Source organism: Equus caballus, chromosome 31 (genome assembly GCF_041296265.1).
Source record: "Equus caballus isolate H_3958 breed thoroughbred chromosome 31, TB-T2T, whole genome shotgun sequence".
In the NCBI taxonomy this organism is placed as follows: Eukaryota; Metazoa; Chordata; class Mammalia; order Perissodactyla; family Equidae; genus Equus; species Equus caballus.
Genome location: NC_091714.1, coordinates 21,379,129 through 21,397,164, shown reverse-complemented (window position 1 = coordinate 21,397,164; position 18,036 = coordinate 21,379,129). Strand labels below are relative to the sequence as shown.

The following is an 18,036-nucleotide window of genomic DNA, read 5'->3' as shown; positions in this document are numbered from 1 at the left end:
TTGTTATGAAAACAAAATTTAATTCCCAAGTAAATTAAGAAGCATGTAAATGATGAATGAAAAGCTTTTAATATACATTTCCCATTGCATGGCTGCACAGGTAAGTAGAAGAAAGATGTTGAACACAAATTTGGCATGATTGTCATGCAACTAAAGAAGCATATGCATATTAGAGTGTATTAGATTGGCCAGGAAGAAAATAATATTCAGGTAGAAATGTTAGATACTTTTAACATTTAAGTATACAGTTTTATATACTCTAATGCCAGAGTATAGCAAGAAAGCTGAAAGGAGAATGGGAAAGACAAGTCATTTTTATTTCATATTTTAATTTTATGGATTAGTTGAGACATCCTTTGATGGCTTCCCAATGCATTTATTTCTCTCTAGTTAATTCTTTTTTAATATTTAGAAGTGTGCTGCAGTGGTTCCATGACTCATTTGTTTCTAGAAAATGATAGAATATAGATCTGAACTGTAAGAGTCTATGTAGTGTCTGTGTAGAGTCTGTGTCAATATTTTAAGTTGAAACTCATATCTTTAAATTATATTTGCTTCTAAGATAGACTTTCCAAAACTGATCTAGTTATTTTCCTTTTCTAATCTAGTCCAATAACAGCTCATTGTTCTGTCAGTTTAAGAAAATTTGAAAGAGCTCTCACTGCCTTCATAATATACAAAAATCTACCATAAAAGCCAGATCTCTTTCTCTGTGAATTTTTGGTCACGTGTTTGTGTTTTGCACAAGTTGTCCATTTCCTCAGCTAAAAGTTAATATCCAGGGAGTTTCAGGTATGATGGGAGCAATGAACAAAAAGCTTTGGGTTGAACTTCCCATTAATCATGTAAAACTCGCTGCTTCTCCTTTTGACCCAGAAATAATAATAATAGTAAATAGTCATAGTGGGTGATAATACTGATCATTGTAATAAATTATATTTTTTGAATATTCATTTGCCAGCCACTGTGCTAATCCTGTGCATGGGTTATCTCTTTTAATTCTCACAGTCGCTCAGTGAAATATAAGTACTATCATTACCCCATTTCCAGGCATGGCTTAGATGATAAGTACACACGTAACTAGCTTGAGATCACACAGCAGTAGATAAATGGGTGAGCTAGCGTTCAAACCCAGGGACTGACTCCAGCTCCTGAACTCTTGACCACTATGCACCATTGCTTCCCGTTCTCTCTGTTAGTTGAGGTAGAGAACAGAAATTTTTAGTTACATGGAAAATTTGGGTAGGATGAAGGATTATACCGAGGAAGAAGCAGTCAGGTAGAGAAAATAAGAGCAAGCATCCTTTCTTTCATACTATAGACTAGTTACCACTTATTATGTGCCTATGATGTACCAGCAGTTGAGCACAGGGCTGTCCAAGGATGAGGCCATGCTTTCTCCAGTGCTCCTGCTGCCTTTTCTGTAGGCTTTCCTATAGGCTGATTTCTGTAAGCTAACATATGTTTTATGTGTTTAAGGACTTCGCGCTGTGGTGATTTTCTAGATAGGGAAATGTCATTCTCCAGAGTTCTGCCGGTCAGAACTTGACAGGAGTCCTGAGGTGGGGGACAAACTGTATAGCCCTCCCCTGGCTTTCCTCATTCACATGGTCCGGAGATTTCTGTCATTGCGTGATTTCTACCCGTGAGTAGGATGCCCAACAAAGCTGGCTCATAGGTCCCCTGGGGCTTTTAGCGTAGATATTTCTCTACATGTCCATCCTGTTAATAAGCCATACTGTTTCATAGAGTTTAGTAAGGTGTACTTAGGAAATAGAGTTTTCTTTCTCCCTGTACAGTGTCTTCCCTAAACCCCAAGTGCGTGACTTTTCAGTGAGCTTTAGTCTTGATACAAATGATTGTTCTGCTCTTGTGACTGGGCTTGTGCTTGCATCTTAGCAGTATCGCTCTGCTTTTCCCACTGGAATCTGAAGTGCAAATTTTAATTCTTTAAAGAATCCTAAGTGCAACCACATACACAGGGCTTTAACATGAACATTTCAGTCGTCTCTGATTATGTGGATGACACATACCACATTCTCTAAAACCGGCGTTCCTCAATATTACAACGTAGTAAGCAGAATGAACTATCTGTATCTACAAATACCACTTGCAGGCATTCTCTCCATCATTCTAACTTCCCCTTGTGAATAGGTCTAAATCAAGCCTTTCCTCAATTTTTTTACATCTCCTTTATGTTTTCCTTTTTTTATTCTTGTGTCCATTATGGATAATCCTACAGTACTCATTTTAGACCCCTTTCACACCTCCCAAGGGCACCCTCTCAAGCACTAATTCATCAATTGCTGGGAAAAAAATTAAGAGTATAGTTGTAAATGAAATCTTGGAGAGTAAGTAGTTCTTTATAGCAGTCATGCAATTTATTTGCATAAACTGTATGTGCTTGTCTCGTTAGTATATATGTGCAATCTAAAGGAGAGAATTAATGCTTATTTCTTTAGAGGAATCATGGCCCCCACTTAGATGATGTTGGTGAAATATTTCTTTCCTAAGTAAGAGCAGGGAGGAGTGGCAGCGATGGGGTATCCAAATATCCAGCCTAACAGGAAAGTCCAAGCTAACAAAGGTATATGACAAGAACAAGAGAAATTAACCTAAAGCATTTTACCTTTAAAGGTTACAGAAAACTCATTCCCAGACCAAATAGATCCATGACAAAGATAGAACTACCAATGAAAGATAAATGCAGTTCTCTCTGAAAGGCTTCCTAAAGCAGTCTTCATCTCTTCCTCCTTTATCAAGATGAGACATGGCGTCCTTTGGTTCCAGATTTTTAAGTGGGAAACTCTTGGTACACACTGAGTCTCTTCCCAGAAGAGGAACTTGTGTTTTTGGTTTTAATGATAAAGAAATAAATGAAATGGAAGCGTAAGAGAAAGTATTGGAGAGAAAGTTTATTTTTCCAAGAAATGGTCTGTGACTTTATCTTTATTGAAAATAAATATTTAAAACTCACTGGGCCAACTCTGCTGATGAGGAGGTAAGAATGAAATTGCTTTATGAAAGGATGTTAAGCACCTTGGGATCACTAAACCTCCCTGGTTTGGAGGCAGCTTCAGACAAATGAGCAACCTTGGCCAGCTGGAAACTGAGCAGCAGACAGCCTGGCCTGCCGCAGCCCAAAGTCTGCAGACCAGAACAGGGCGACTTCTAGTGGTTTTTACCAGTGTCCTGGTTTATTGAGAGAATTTAGGTGGAGTTGACATTGTCTTAGAAAGACGTTGACTAGTTCAGGACTTAAGAAGATATCGTCTTTCCTGCCATTCACCTATACGTTGCTGGGGCCAGAATTCTTATTACCATGAAGTGGAATTTTGGCGTGGAATTTTCTAGATTCCTCAGCTCCACTGCATTATAATAGTACCATCAGCCTTCCAGGACAGTTTGATTTTTAGGATCAGGGATGCAGTTAATAAAGATCTACCATATACTACAGGCCAGATCACTATGAGGCCATTAAGAGAGGAGAAAAGATATCCGTACTTTAATTGGTAAAGATTAAATTTTTAAAATAGTCATTAAAATTAGCAAAAGTACAGAAGTAATAGTGATCAAATAAATTGTGAAATAAATAGAATACGTTTTTCCTGTACTGACTATAAAATGAGATGATATAGTAAAGGATTTAATAGAACCATAGAGAAAAAATTAGAATTAATTTGTCCTTTAAAAAACATATATGAAAGAGATAAAGTAGTAAATTTTTTAAAAAGCTAAACAATATAAATTCAGCTTTGAAAAAACAAACTAAAAGGCTACAGTGATAAATTGAAATCTTTGGGAACATAATCCTGGGGTTAGTACTCCCTGGCTGGGGCATGCAGGGTTCCCCAGGGCCAAGGCATCAGCAGATAACCTGCAGGCGTGTCGACTGATGGTCTGATTCTCCCTGGTTTGAAGGCTCAGAGAGACACAGGGTAGAGTTGGGTGGGGCTGGGGCTTCCTATGAGTTCTGGGCTCAAGTGGAGAGATTACCAGAGTAGAGGCGTACCTGGTTTTATTGAGTGTGTACATTACATTCTTCCTGACAATCTTCCACTTCCAAAACAAGTATCTCCTGAACCTCACCTCATACCTAAGCACATCCATTGGGTCATGAATTCTCCTACTTTACTTAAAAACAACCGTAAACGAACCTTGTCTTGTTGTTTTGTAACAAATGTTCTAATCACCCATGCCTGGAATATTGACGTTTGTATTTTGGGGTGTGCTGAGGCCCCTGTTCTGTAGAGCCCTGTTCATGCTGTGTCTGAACCTACTCGTGAGTGTGAAATTATTTCAGATGCATTTTACAGTCGAACCCAACAGATTTGGAGTTATCCTCGGTTTACAGGTTAGCCTTCCTGCCGTGTGTCTTCATTTTCATGACAAGCTAATGGCATTTTTGTAGGAAGACTCTGTGCTTTTACAATATCTGTTATCAAGTGGGATCATATATCTTATTTGGATTTTGAATGAAAAGGGTTTTTTTTCTTGAAATGTTGACATTCAGTCTTTAAGTTTTCCTTTAGATTTATTCTTATGTTTCCAAAACTATAAACTTGGATTTTCTTCCTTTAAAAGTCTGGAGGATAGTGGAAAGTGTTTATGAGGGTCAAGAAGTTACCTGTGACCTGAGGAACATATAAGTTTACTCCTCACACAGCTTCCTCATCTACTGCCCCCATTCCCTCCCCAGGGCCCCTCGACACAGTCATACACACAAGCACACACGTATACACACACAGAGTAAGAATCAACATTACTGACGGGAGTACTCCATTTTCTTCATGCATTCTTCATATATTCGTGCATGGTGAAACAATGGTTGAGGGGATTACAAATACCAAAATGTCACCTGTTAGATGTTTAAGGAGATATTGCTCAGATAAATGACGTCACCTCAGATTACCAAAATGTGTTTTTGCTTTTTATGCTTAAGTCACCTGAATGCAAATTTGATTACATGGGAGCCGCTGCTTGATTCCTATATATACAACTTTTATAAGCATAGGTAAAGAGGGTGTTAGCAGAGCCTACATTTTGCCTGTGTCAACTTCATTTTCTGGAGACTTCTATTTTTACACAGTACCTCTCAGCTTCTCCTACACTATATAACTTATGACGTTTGTTGTCTCTTCCTTATTTCTCCCTACCCTGTGGAGAGGTCTAGTGAGATGAAGACAGAAAAGCAGCCCTTCCATTTGGCAATGTGGATTTCGTTGATAATTTTTTTTTGACAAAGAGTAGCCCTGAGCTAACCTCTGCTGCCAATCCTCCTCTTTTTGCTGAGGAAGGCTGGCGCTGAGCTAACATCCGTGCCCATCTTCCTCTGCTTTATATGTGGGACGCCTACCACAGCATGGCTTGCCAATCAGTGCCATGTCTGCACCCAGGATCAGAACCAGCGAACTCTAGGCTGCTGAAGTGGAACGTGCGAACTTAACTGCTGCACCACTGGGCTGGCCCCTCGTTGATAATTTTGATAGAACGAGTTTGGGTGAAGGAGTGAAACTGGAAACCAAATGAAAGTGGGTTGAGTGGTGGATGTGTGCTAATCGTTTGAGAATTTTGTCTGTGAAGAAGAGAAGAAGGGTGATGGCTAGCAGGAAATGCAGACTCAAGGTCGGGGTGAGTGTATGTTGTGTGTGTGGGTGTTTAAAGATGGTAGACCCTTCGACATTTATATTCTGAGAACAGTCTTATTGAGAGAGGGGATGATAACGTGGCACAAGAGTTTTTTAGAAATCTTTGGGAAGAATTGGCCTTTGATAGGAGGAGGGAACAATTCCTCAGTTAAAGGAGGAGAGAAGACAATCTGGCAGATGGAGAGAGGTTTATTTATTTGGTGGTGGGACGATGAAGGAATTCCAATCTGGTGGTTTTTAGTTTTTCAATGAAGTGTGAGATCAAGTTAAATGATGCTAAGGCAGGGAGGGGAACTTACGTAGGTTTGGGGAAAGGGAAAGTGGTAGTAAATTGCCGTCTTGGGGTCTGGGAAGCAAGTTTATTAGGGAGTGTAGAGCAGTTGCCAGCCCTTGGACATTTGAGGTTTCAAGTCAAATATTTAAAGTAAAATCAGTCGGTCTGTTGAGTGATTTTCTCCAGCTGTGTTCATGCACAGCTGCTCAAGTCCAGAGAAGGCAAGTAATTGAGCTGATCCATGCTTGGGTTTTGCCAGGAGTGAGAGAGAAGCAAGGGAGATGAGGTTGTTTGTAATGATTTTAATGATGGACCATGGACGCAGATTTAGACAGATTCATCAGAAATATTTTAAAACCTCAATCATGCAAGTACACTTCCATATTCAGAACTCAGGCTTACCATCAGACCATCTGGGTTCAAGTCACATTTCTACTACTTACGAACTGTATGACCCTGAGCAAGCTTACCTAAGTGCCCTCTGCCCTGGTTTCTTTCATCTGTAAAATGGGAATAATATTGTCTCCTAACTCGTAGAATTGTTAGGTGGACTCTGTTTACACGTAGAGAGTTTAGAAGAGTACCTGGTACAAATTGAACACTCAAATAATAGGCTGTTACTATAATTAATATTGTACATCCTGACCCAGTGTGTTATGTGTTCTCTCTCGCTATGCACAGCAAAGAAGAAATATTTCTCTCTCCGCAATTGTCTTATCCCAGAGCGATGTACATAGTTTTTCTCCCCACATTTGTATTTTTAATTAACTCACTCACCTTTAATTTTTTCTGTTATTCTCCTTTATAATTGCAATTGGAATGGAATGCTAAATGGCAAAACTCACAAAATCCAGTTTCAAACATAAAATTGGATTGATGAGTAAGCAACAAGTAAGTGTATTTGGCTAAGTGTCAGTTTTCGGACAAGCAGGATGCCTTCTCATCATCTTTTAAGGTTTCATGGAAAAAACAAGACCACTCTAATGAAGACAAATGGGTTTAAAAAGTTTCTTCCCCAGAGCAGTCTTTTGCCTAGAAATCAGTATCTTACCAATCTCTCAAAATTACATATACTTTTCTGTTGGTTCATTGTCTCATATATCAGGCAGTTTTATAACACATTTTTGTGTTCAGTTCATTGGTGTATAATCTTATTTGTGTTTTACCTTTTGTGACTTAAAAATATATAAACTAGGGGCCGACCCCGTGGCTGAGTGGTTAAGTTCAGGTGCTCTGCCTCAGTGGCCCAGGGTTTCGCAGGTTCAGATCCTGGGCAGGGATATGACATCGCTCATCAAGCCACGCTGCAGTGGCCTCCCACATGCCACAACTACAAGGACCCACAACTAAAATATACAGCTATATACTGGGGGGCTTTGGGGAGAAGAAGGAAAAATTTTTTAAAAATTAAATCTTTAAAAAATAATAAAATAAAATATAGGGACCATCTGTTATCCCAACTGGGACGCTTAAGAGTAAAGGGGCACTTTTAGTAATTATATGGGACAGCAGGTGTGAACCTGGATGTCCCAGGTGTTGAAGAATAATGTAAAGAAATAGGTAATTGAGATCTAATGCACAGCATAGTGATTATAGCCAACAGTACTGTATTATAAATTTCAAAGTTGCTAAGAGACTAGATCTTAAATGTTAGATGATACAGATGTTAGCTAATGCTACGGTGGTAATCATGTTGCAATATATGAATGTATCAAGCCAACATGTTGTACACCTTAAACTAACATGATGTTATATGTCAAATATATCTCAATTAGAAAATAAAAAATAAAAATTTTTTTAAATAAATAAATTAAGTAGATAAAATCTACTCATCCAGATGTACAAAGAACATGTGTCAAAGATTTCATTTAAGTCACTGATTACTAAGGGAACGGGTAAGAAATTATAACAGGTTCCAAGGAGGATACCAAGTATGACATGTTTATAGTCAAATAAGGGATGCTAAGTTGAATTTACAGAGAGGTGCGAAGCTGACGAATTGGTCAGTATCCATGGGACAATAATCAGTTGCCTTCCAGTGGACACAATTTACATTTCTATGGACAAAAAATCCTTTGCATTACTGTCAGTTTTCTTCAGTTTGCAGAGTTTAAAATTGCTCAAAGACAATTTTAGCTGCACAGGACACACACTGATTTTTTGCCCACACAACAGGACTTCACAGTTTTTCCCTACACAATCCTGGCGTGGCTGGACACCCTACTTTCATTCACATATTCTCACTATTGTTTGCTTCGTATGATATTGGACTTAGCTGTTAATTGCTGCTTTGTTAGATTTTTAATTTTTCATTTTATTCTTGGACAGATTCCTGCGTCTATTCCCTCTTAAAAAAAAAGAATTTTTAGTAAAATTATTATGAAGTCCCACTTCTCTTTCATATTTGAGATTGGCCAGAACCTAAACTTTTGTTATTTTGGGAGAAAAAAATGCTGCTTTTAATGTTTTGGTTGCTGACTCTGGGAGGGCTGGAAGCATTTTGGCTGAATGAGCTGAGCAATCTGCAGCTGTTCAAATACTTTGAGCCTTTAGGTTGATTGTGGATTTTGCTTTAAAACTCTACCCCCACTTAAAAAAAAAAAAGGAAAGAAAGAAAATGTAACAGCCAACTGCATCTACTAGGGTTTTTTTTGTTGTTGTTGTTTGGTGAGCTGCTGTTATCCTTTTGTAACCAGAGGCTGTGTTTATTTTCAGCGTTGGCGGTTCTGCCTAATGTATCAACTGGTATTGAATTCACAAAGGGAGATGCTGTTTCCCTCCCGCCATCTGTTTGCCAAATGTGTGTGTTCCCTCAGCTCCTAGTAGTGGTTGCACTGAAAAGAGCCTTAGCAAGCGGGTGTTCTCATTGAAATCTCAGTCCTCCGCCTGACTGTGCAGGGGGTGTTTTCTCCTCCTGGATCCAGAGGGGTTGTTTGCCAAAGCACCACACTTGTGATTCTAGAGGAAGTGTACTTATATTTGCTGTTTAAGTATAAAGTTTGGCTCTGCATCGCTCAGAGCTTTCGTTTGGTTCTTGAGCCTTGGTTTGGTCCATCACGATGGGATGTGTGTCTGTGGACAGTACTGTTGCCATGGGGATTAAAATTACGCAAAAGAGGAGACGAGATCAAGTGAATTCTGGTAAGCTCTCTAAGACTGGGAGCCCGTGATGAATTTATTTGAATTATACTATATTTCCAGCAATTGTTTCTTTAACTCTTATTGCTAGTGGGGCCGAGGTTGTTTTATTAGCAAAATTGGAGGTGTGTTTTTTTCTTTTTCTTCTTTGTTACATTCATTCGTTTATTAGGAGCCTAGTAGGTCAGTATTTTCCAAACCTGAATGTGCATATGAATCACCTGGGATTTTGTTAAGATGAAGATTCTGGTTCAGCAGGAGGGCTGAGGGTCTGAGACTCTGCATTTCTATCAGGCTCTGGGCCACACTGAATAGTAAGAATTTCAGGGCTATCAACTTCAGAACTGTCTCCATGGTCTTTGGAGCAATGTAGATAGTAAGGGTAGAATGGTTTGGCTGGTGTTCAGGAGCAGGTAGAGAGTAGAAACATTCGCCTCTGCGTTGGTGTCAAGAACCAGGCAGGGCAGCCAGACAGCTTTCCAGCTCTTCCTGAGACAGAACCTCACATTGTAGGTATGTTATTTTGTTTGAGATTTTGGAATTTCCAGGACATTTTACATACGCAATTTCAAATATAAATTTTAAGTATTTTTCAAAGCAAATTTTGAGTTATTTAGGGGTTCTGTTACCTGTGTTTATAGAACAGTGATTGTCTTTTTCCCAGTAGCATACCCCACTTCCTGTATATGACGTAAGTTTAAATAAATAATTTCTCTTCAGTTTGATTGTATGAATGTTTTAATATCATTCTCTTGTATACTGTGCCATTTCACTTAGTTTATTAAACAGTTTTATAAAACTGTAATCCAACTAGTCTTTTGAGTTCTATTGAATGTAATTACCCTATTCTGACCTAGATAGGGACAGTAAATTATTTTTAAGTATAAAGCCACTGACCCCTTGAAGTTAAGAGCTGTTCACCTCACATATACCCAAAAGGAAGGGACCTAATTTAATCACTACGTTGATCTTTTTTACCCTTGTCTTATTCCCAAGAGACTTCTAATTCTATGAATTAGTTTTGGAATTTACAGAAAAAGAGAAAATATAAACCTTGCCTTTAAAGTGAAGAATAAGGATCATGAGAAAAACTGGTTCAATACCTATTTAAAAAAATTACTGGTTATCTGAAGGAAGCTGAGAGAGGGACATGGGGTCAAAATGGCAAGAGAGAAACACATGCCTGAAAGGAGTGGGGAACCCAGATACACATGAAGGAGGTGTGAGGGAGGGAAAACAACTTCTCCTCTACCCTCTTAGGTTCTTTTTCTGGGGGCCTGTGAATTAAACTAAGTTAGACTGGCAAGAGAAAAAGGGTTTATATATGCATGTATTGCACATACAGTGATGAGTAACTCATGGGGATGGTTAAAATTTGGGGCTTAACTTAGTAGGGGAAAGGAATTGGGGAGAAAAGCTTCCTCTGGGAAGAACCAATAGATTTCTTTTGCAAAGATAAGTGATTTTTGGGGGGAGAACAAACATGAGATAAGAAGGTTTGAGATAAATGTTTGTTAATGCAGGTGCCACTGGTTTTACTGTCTTCTTCATGACCATTGGCAAGGGGATTTATGATAGCCTCATTTCCGGGAAGCTGCTGCTTTTAGACAGATAAAGGAAGCTCAGAGAAGGCTTTTTCTGCATCTGTTGAATCTTAGATGTCTTCAGCTGAAAATAATCTTTATCGCAACACTGGGTTCTGAGTGGGTGCCCGCAGGGGTGAAGGGCAGATTTACATGGAGGAAGGAGAGACTCAAGACTGAACAGGAGGGAGGCGCAGTAAACGTGAGGTGGAGATGCTGTCCAGAGTTGAACTCTTCACTCCTCTGTTCTTTGCAAAGGTGGTTAGGACTTCTAATGTTCAGCAACTCTTCTGAGAACTTCTGCTTGCTGAGGCTTTATTCTGAATGAGAATCTCCATCTGCCTAACACAAGTAGACTTGCTCTGGGGCCTACCTTGATCCGGCTGCGTCCAGCCCGAGGCCCCAGGGTCCATGACAGTCACACTTTATTCTCTGTTTTCATTTTTACTTTTAATTCTCTTTGAAAGAGGTAAAGCAAAATTTTTCCTCTATGTTTTCATGATATAATTGCTCAAATAAAAATTTATTATTGATGCTTCAAATATTAACTACCAATTGGACACCAGGTTTCCAAGTGATCTATCATGGGGATAATTTTACAGGTATTTTTAAGAATTGGAATAAAAATTATATTTGCATATTTTCTGTGTGACCCGTGTCTTTTATTTAAGTATCCTGCCTTTTCTTTTCCAGCCATCAAACACAGACAACCTGTTGGGATCATCCTAAAATGACTGAACTCTTTCAATCCCTTGGTGAGTGTTGTTTTATTTAATAGTAATGAATTAACCTAAACAACCGAGAATTGTATATTCATAAATGGAAGCTAATCACCAGCTTTTCTTGCACAGCACATTATGTTTAAAAGATCTTGTCACTGACACATAAAAGCAGTTGAATTTCTAAGGGCAGTACAGTAAACACATTTTTCACCTTTCTTCCTAAAAGAATGCGTGGTTTGAAATAGTGTGAGCCAAAGACGGTTGATTTTAAAAGGAAGAATGTAATTAAAGGTTTGACCTCCCTCCTATTGAATTATCTTAAACTTCACCTTTGTATGAAAACAAAACCAAAGCAATTATGATACAGTAACCTCTAATCCACTGCTTTAAATTTGCTTTTAGCTCATTTTTTATTTGGTGAATCTTACTAAATTAGCTTGCCTAATTTCATTTTGCCTAAATAGTCATTAAAAATTAAATTTATTTTGAAATAAAAATACAAAAAATCACATGAGATGAGAATTCTGATCTTGTAGATTTCTAATAGAATGGGACTTTGAACTGCGTTGTTAGCTGCTTCCTTTAGGTTGGTTCAATGGTTTTCAAAGACTTTTCTCTGTGGGGGCCACGGTGCTGCTGGAGGGGGAGAGCAGCACCCTGGGGTTCTCACGCCCACCCCCGTTTCAAGGAGCGAGGGCGCCCTTTTTCTCTCTTCAGATATGGGCTTCCATTTGGGAGAGTGAGGGCAGCCGCAAAGGTTGAACCAGCAAGAGAAAAGCCACTGGTTTATTTACTTTGTAAAATGAGGGAACAAACTTCGATGATTTCTGAGTTTTCTTCCATCTCTACTAGTCTCTCATATTGACACTCTGTCTTTAGAAGACAGAAAAAGAATTGTAATACCTTTTTTTTTTTTACTTAATGCCAAATCTTTAAGATTTTTTTAAATTGACATATAATTGACATATAGCATTATATTGTTTTCAGATGTGCAACGTAATGATTCATTGTTTGTATATATTGCAAAATGATCACCACAATAAGTCTAACGTCCATCATTAGATGTAGTTACAAAATTTTTTTTCTTGTGATGAGAAGTGTTAAGATCTATTCTTTTATCAACTTTCAAATATACAATACAGTATTATTAAGTATAGTTAATCTATCATTTCTGAAGATTGAATGTTAATTAGAGGATAATTTTAACCAAATCTGTAAAAGGGCAGAAGCAGCAAATAGGTCGGGATGGAGGAAGCATAGAAATGAGCCCAGCTTTGTAAGCAGGGAGACGGACAGCCTCGTTAGAGAAAACTAATTGTCCTTGGAGAGAAAATGTGCCTGGAGGAGAATTCCTCTTAGCAATGGAGAGGAAGGGCCTTCAGCCTATGGTGTGGTAGATTTTTATGAAGCCATTGAAAATTTTTTGAAAACTGTGTTTCCTTTTCCTCACTTGCCTCCTTTTTCTCTTTGAAAATGCGTTCTAAAAATCCTCCCTTTAGCTCTGCATTGGGCTGTCTCACCGTGGTGCTAACGAACATTTAATTATTTTCTTAAATAAGTGCTCTGCACGTGAGGAGACTCTAATGCAGACAGACACCATACTTCTCCCGCTCTGAAGTAACCAAATGCATTCTTGCCCTCCAATAGGAGTCAAGTAATAAGCCTGCTTTTGAGTGTCTTCCCTTTTCCATTTCAGCTGACCTGAATAACGTCCGTTTCTCTGCCTACCGTACAGCCATCAAAATCCGAAGACTACAAAAAGCGCTCTGTTGTGAGTTATTCTACCAGAGTTAATCTCTCTGTTCTTTGGATTGCCTTTTTTGTTTTCCTGAGACAAAGATAAATGGAGAGGGTGATGTGGTGCAGAGTTAATCTGATTCTCCGCGTCCCTCACTCAGGAGCTGGCTGTGTTTCTCTAGATGCTCTCTCATTGCCCCCATCGGCTTGCACAGTCATAAAACTAATGAACATATGCCATTCTCAGTTGGAGAACAAACTTAACCGAAATACAGGAGTCCCATAAAAAGCCTTTTCAAAAGTGATGCTGCTTCTCAATTTAAGAGGATTAAATCCGGGGATCAAAGTACTAGATTGTTGCCTGTTTAGTACTTTGTATCCATTTGGAAGCGTCAGGTTCCAAACAGTTTGATTCAATTCACTCACATAATAAAGAAACACTCGAAGATCACATCCCTGATCCAAAGTTCAACTGGCCCCTTCGAAAATTAACTGAAACGCTCTGTGTTCCTTTCAATCTGTCTTAAGACGTTTAGTATTATCAGTATGAACTTTTCCTGTGGAGAGTGTCTTCAGAGTGATTTTCTGTGACAGTCATTTTACTAAAGGTTATTCCCCTCCCCTACTAAATAACCTGATTTAAGTAGAAATATGAATGCTTGTAATGGAGTATAGATGTAAGCTGTCCGGATTCTATTTATGGTTGTAGTTTTAATGACTGAGTCTACTCTTCAGACATTGTCAGATCGTTAATGTGGAAAGTGACATTTGTGCATACTTTTCAGCCTGGGTAATTTGAATGATTCCAGGTATTCGTGTTTGTAATCTTTGGTTAACACTTGTCTGTCTAGGCAGTTCAGTGAGGCTTTGAAAATTACCCTTAGGAAAATGATATCTTAAGGTTAAAAATCTCTTTAAAAGTGAGTAGAAATCAGCAATAGGTTTTAAGCTGGTTACAGGAGGAGAGCTGAGGAAAGAGAAATGTAGCATCACTCAGAGGAGATACAGCAATGCAAAGATGTGAAAGAAGAAAAGCTTAAGCTATGTATGGGAGAGAAGTCTAAAGGGCTGGAGAATGCCTCCAGACTAGGTGATGGAAGAAAGGATGAGAACACCTTGAGGCGTATTTGCAGAGCCCCAGAGATGCCCGGTGGGTTGCAGTGGTTGTGGAAAGTATGGCAGAATCACCAGTACAAGAGCGTGAAGCCAGCACACTCTGGCTAGTGATCTGTAGGTTGAGCCAGAAGGGAACAGGAAGTGAATTAGGACACACAAAAGAGATGTTTAGTGAGCCCAGTGTGGCCATGGTGACAACGCTTTTGAAAGAGGCTCAGCTGCGTGTCCAGTATCCAGCTCACAGATCTGGAAGGTGTTCTCAGGCCTGATGAGCTACAAAACGAGGACGAATGACTCAGCCACAAAATCTTGTTGATGGAAGACTGCTGTGTGTCATGAGCGTGGTCCTGGTTCACGGTAATACTTCTGGGTAGATAGACGTATTGACACATTTGGTGTTTTCTTCTGTTGGTAAAGCTCCCGCTTCAGCTCCTTCAACTCTCCCTTCCTTCAAACCTGAGAGGAGCGTAAGAGAGATGCCTCCCACTTCTAAACTCAATGGCGTTTAGTAGTGCACACTCAGAGGAGTGCTGGGTGTGTTGGATGGGAAATGTTCGAGGTGATGTCCTCAAGCCACCTGGCCTCTCCTTTTCCTGCCACCTCTGCCCCACTGCTCTCCAGTCTGGGGCCTTTGCACCACTTCTCAAGCTCATCTGTTTATGATTAATCTGCTCCTTCCTCTCCCGTCCTTTCTGTTTACTTGAAATGCCCTGACCCTTCCTCTGCACTGGTCTGCAACCCTTTATTCCTCCCAAATACTGTTAAAAATTTACTTCTTTTGGAAACGTTTACAAGCTAATCCCACCTGCCTCCAATTTTTCCAGAGCTTTATGATTGCCTGTAACAACTGTTTCTCACATAAGCCCCATATGCGTGCCTTTGCGTGATAGATAATGTTCGCAAGATTGCCCTGTCTCTGTTGAGAACTGCTTCGGGTCAAGGGCTGTCTCTCATTTTGTGTAAATTTCCACCCAGAATAATATCCTAATGGAGAGGGCACACTGTCGTTGCTCTGTCGTTGTTCATTCATTTATTGGGCTCCAAGATTGTGCAGGAGATCAAACAATATAGAGACTTGGTTCCCACCCTCAAGGAACTGAAATTCCGAGAGAGCACAAGACACATAGATACAACTCCCCTGCTTACAACAGATGCCTTTTGCCCTCAGAATGGAAGGACCTTTTCCCTGGGCCACCTCTCCATGCTCCTTGTTCACTCTGCTCCACGGTGGGCTGGCATCAGTTCTGGTGGACAAGAGAAATGGGAAGCATCAGTTCTGGTGGACAAGAGAAATGGCAAGCTCTGTATTCTGTTCTTCCTGCCTGCAGAGCTCTTGTCTTAGCTCTTTGTGCTTGTCCTCTTCCCATGGCTGCTCCCTTTTCTTCCCTTGGGTCCTAGTGGAACTATCACCTGTCTTTAATGAGGCTCTCTTGGCCACTCCATTCTAAAGCAGGTCCCTCCTGACGATCTATCTCATAGATTTAGTTCTTTCCTTATGTGGCACTTGTCATAATGTTTGATGTTCTATTTATTTACTCATTTTCTGTCTCTCTCCCCAAATGAGCCAAGCTTTCATGTGAGGGACGAGTCTGGTTTCTTCTCCCCTTGGGCCCTCATACAATTTCTGGCACAGAGCAGTCTCCTAGGACATACTGAGTGAATGATTTGAGTTCGAAAGCTGTAGGAGTACACCAGAAAATATGTATGAGAAGATTTATAGCAGCACATTTAATAGTAAAATTTGCTTAATTTTGACATATTCCTAAATGTGATATGATGCTGCAGCAAAAAATAAATGAACTAGTAATCAGCATCAACATAGTTGAAACTTGGAACTATAAAGTTGAGTGAAAAAAGATCAAGGGGCAGAAGAAATTCGTACAGTTTGATTCCATTTATTTCTATATAGTCCAAAAGCATGCAGAACTAAATGCTACATTATTTAAGGACACGTCTATACAGTCATGTGTTGCTCAATGACAGGGATATTTCTGAGAAATGCATTGTTAAGCAATTTCATCATTGTGCAAATGTCATAGAGTGTACTGAAGGACCATAGAATTTGCCCCCCCAAAATGTGTCTTTTTAACATGAGGATTATTTTAGGCTGATTTTTTTTTTTTTTTTTTTTTTTGCTAGGAAGATTCACCCTGAGCTAATATCTGTGCCAATCTTCCTCTGTTTTGTATGTGGGTCGCTGCCACAGCACGGCTGACAGTGGTATAGGTTCCCACCTGGGGTCTGAACCCACGAACCCGGGCCCCCAAATCATGGTGTGCTGAACTTAACCACTAGGCCATGGGGCCAGCCCCTGGGCTGATTATTTTTAAGAAACAGAAGACTCAAAAGTTTTTCTTGTTACTGGTATCTCCTTTAAGTGCCTAAAAGAATTCAGATGAAAAACACCTGTCTCAGGAAGTGAGCTGTCTCTTTCACATCACATGAAGGGAGGAACCTAGAAAACTTGTTTCTTGGGCTCCCCTCTGTGTTCTGTTCTGTGGGGTCAAACACTTCTTTTCCAAACATTGTCTCCTTTTCACCTACCTGTGAATTGCCTTCCTTCCCTTTGAAGTCTCTGACTCTCCTCACCCCCAACATCTTTTTTTTGTCTTTCACGGAGGATGGTATTTAAAGTGAGGGCTTCAGCCATTTTGGTGAGTTGCTCAGTTTTCCTGAGTTTCTCCCATGTATACATGTTAGTCAACTTTTGTTTGTTTTTCTCCTGTTATTCCGTCTCATGTCATTTAATTCTTGGACCAGCCAGAAGAACCTAGAAGGGTAGAGGAAAATTTCTTCCTCCTCTACAGTATTTACACAAACCTACATGGTATAGCTTACTACACGCCGAGGTTATACGGTGCTAATCTACGGGACCAGCATCAGACACACAGTCTGTTGTTGACCGAAACGTCGTTATGCGGTGCATGACTGTACTTTTAAAAACTGAAAGTGAAACACGTTAGTGGTTCTCTTTGTGATTGTGAGGGGATGTAATGAAGGAGTTTTTCCAAGGAGCTTCCAAGATATCAGTAGCCGTCTGTTTCTCTAGTGTGATGTTAATAGTTGCTTGTTCCGTTACTTTTCTTTAGACCACACATATGTATTGTATTATTCTTTTGTATTTCGGTTTAAAACCTTTATGTGATAGGCAGTGGCAGAGAAGCCAAAGGGAAGTGCTGTCAGATGAGGGAGAGATCCCCTCACTGAGAAGAAAAAAGCAAACTTCTTCAAGTAGGGAGCATGTTAGTCAGGCCTTAAAAGCCGCACAGAATTTAGGCATGTGGCTCTTAGTCAGAGATAAGAAGGAAGGGAGTTACATGCAGGAGAATCAAAGGCCTGGGTGGAGTTCAGGCAACATCAGCCGATAATGGAATCTAAGCAGAGTAGCTTATGAGCTATTTGTCCAGTATTCAGAAATGTCCTTAAAATCAATTTAGGTCCAGTTTGAAGGTCTTATTTTTATGAAACCTTTTCTGATTCCTTTAGCTTTTCATTCCTCAAGTTTTCATAATGTTGTATTTAGTGTTTGGCTATCTTCTTTATAGAATGGATGCTATGGAACCATTTTCTGTTTTGTGGACTTTAGGAAATACGGCCAGACATGAATGTATGATTCAGACAATCTCTAAGACAGATCAGGGACTGAGGGAACAGAGGACAAGTAACTGGTTCAAGTGAAAGATGATGGAGGCTGAGCTGGCCGGTGGAGTGGGAGGGAGAGGAAGGTGTGGATTTGTAAGGTGGAGGGAGAACTGATGACTGGGGGCATTTGGTAGTTGATAAATTGCAGAGAGTGAAAGAAGAAGGGCATGAGGGTA

At 39.7% G+C, this 18,036-nt stretch overlaps 1 protein-coding gene across 43 annotated transcripts in view; it reads left to right on the top strand.

The window, feature by feature from the left end:
- Positions 1 to 18,036, top strand: part of UTRN (utrophin) — a 478,290-nt gene that overhangs the window by 394,354 nt on the left and 65,900 nt on the right. For all 43 annotated transcript variants that reach the window (XR_011434362.1, XR_011434361.1, XM_070256224.1 and 40 more), the window contains 2 exons: positions 11,337 to 11,398; positions 13,062 to 13,136. Coding sequence is in view for 41 of the 43 variants with exons in the window: in XM_070256224.1 (XP_070112325.1) it covers positions 11,337 to 11,398; positions 13,062 to 13,136 (137 nt within the window). In the remaining 2 variants the exon portion in view is untranslated. The remainder of the gene's footprint in view (positions 1 to 11,336; positions 11,399 to 13,061; positions 13,137 to 18,036) is intronic.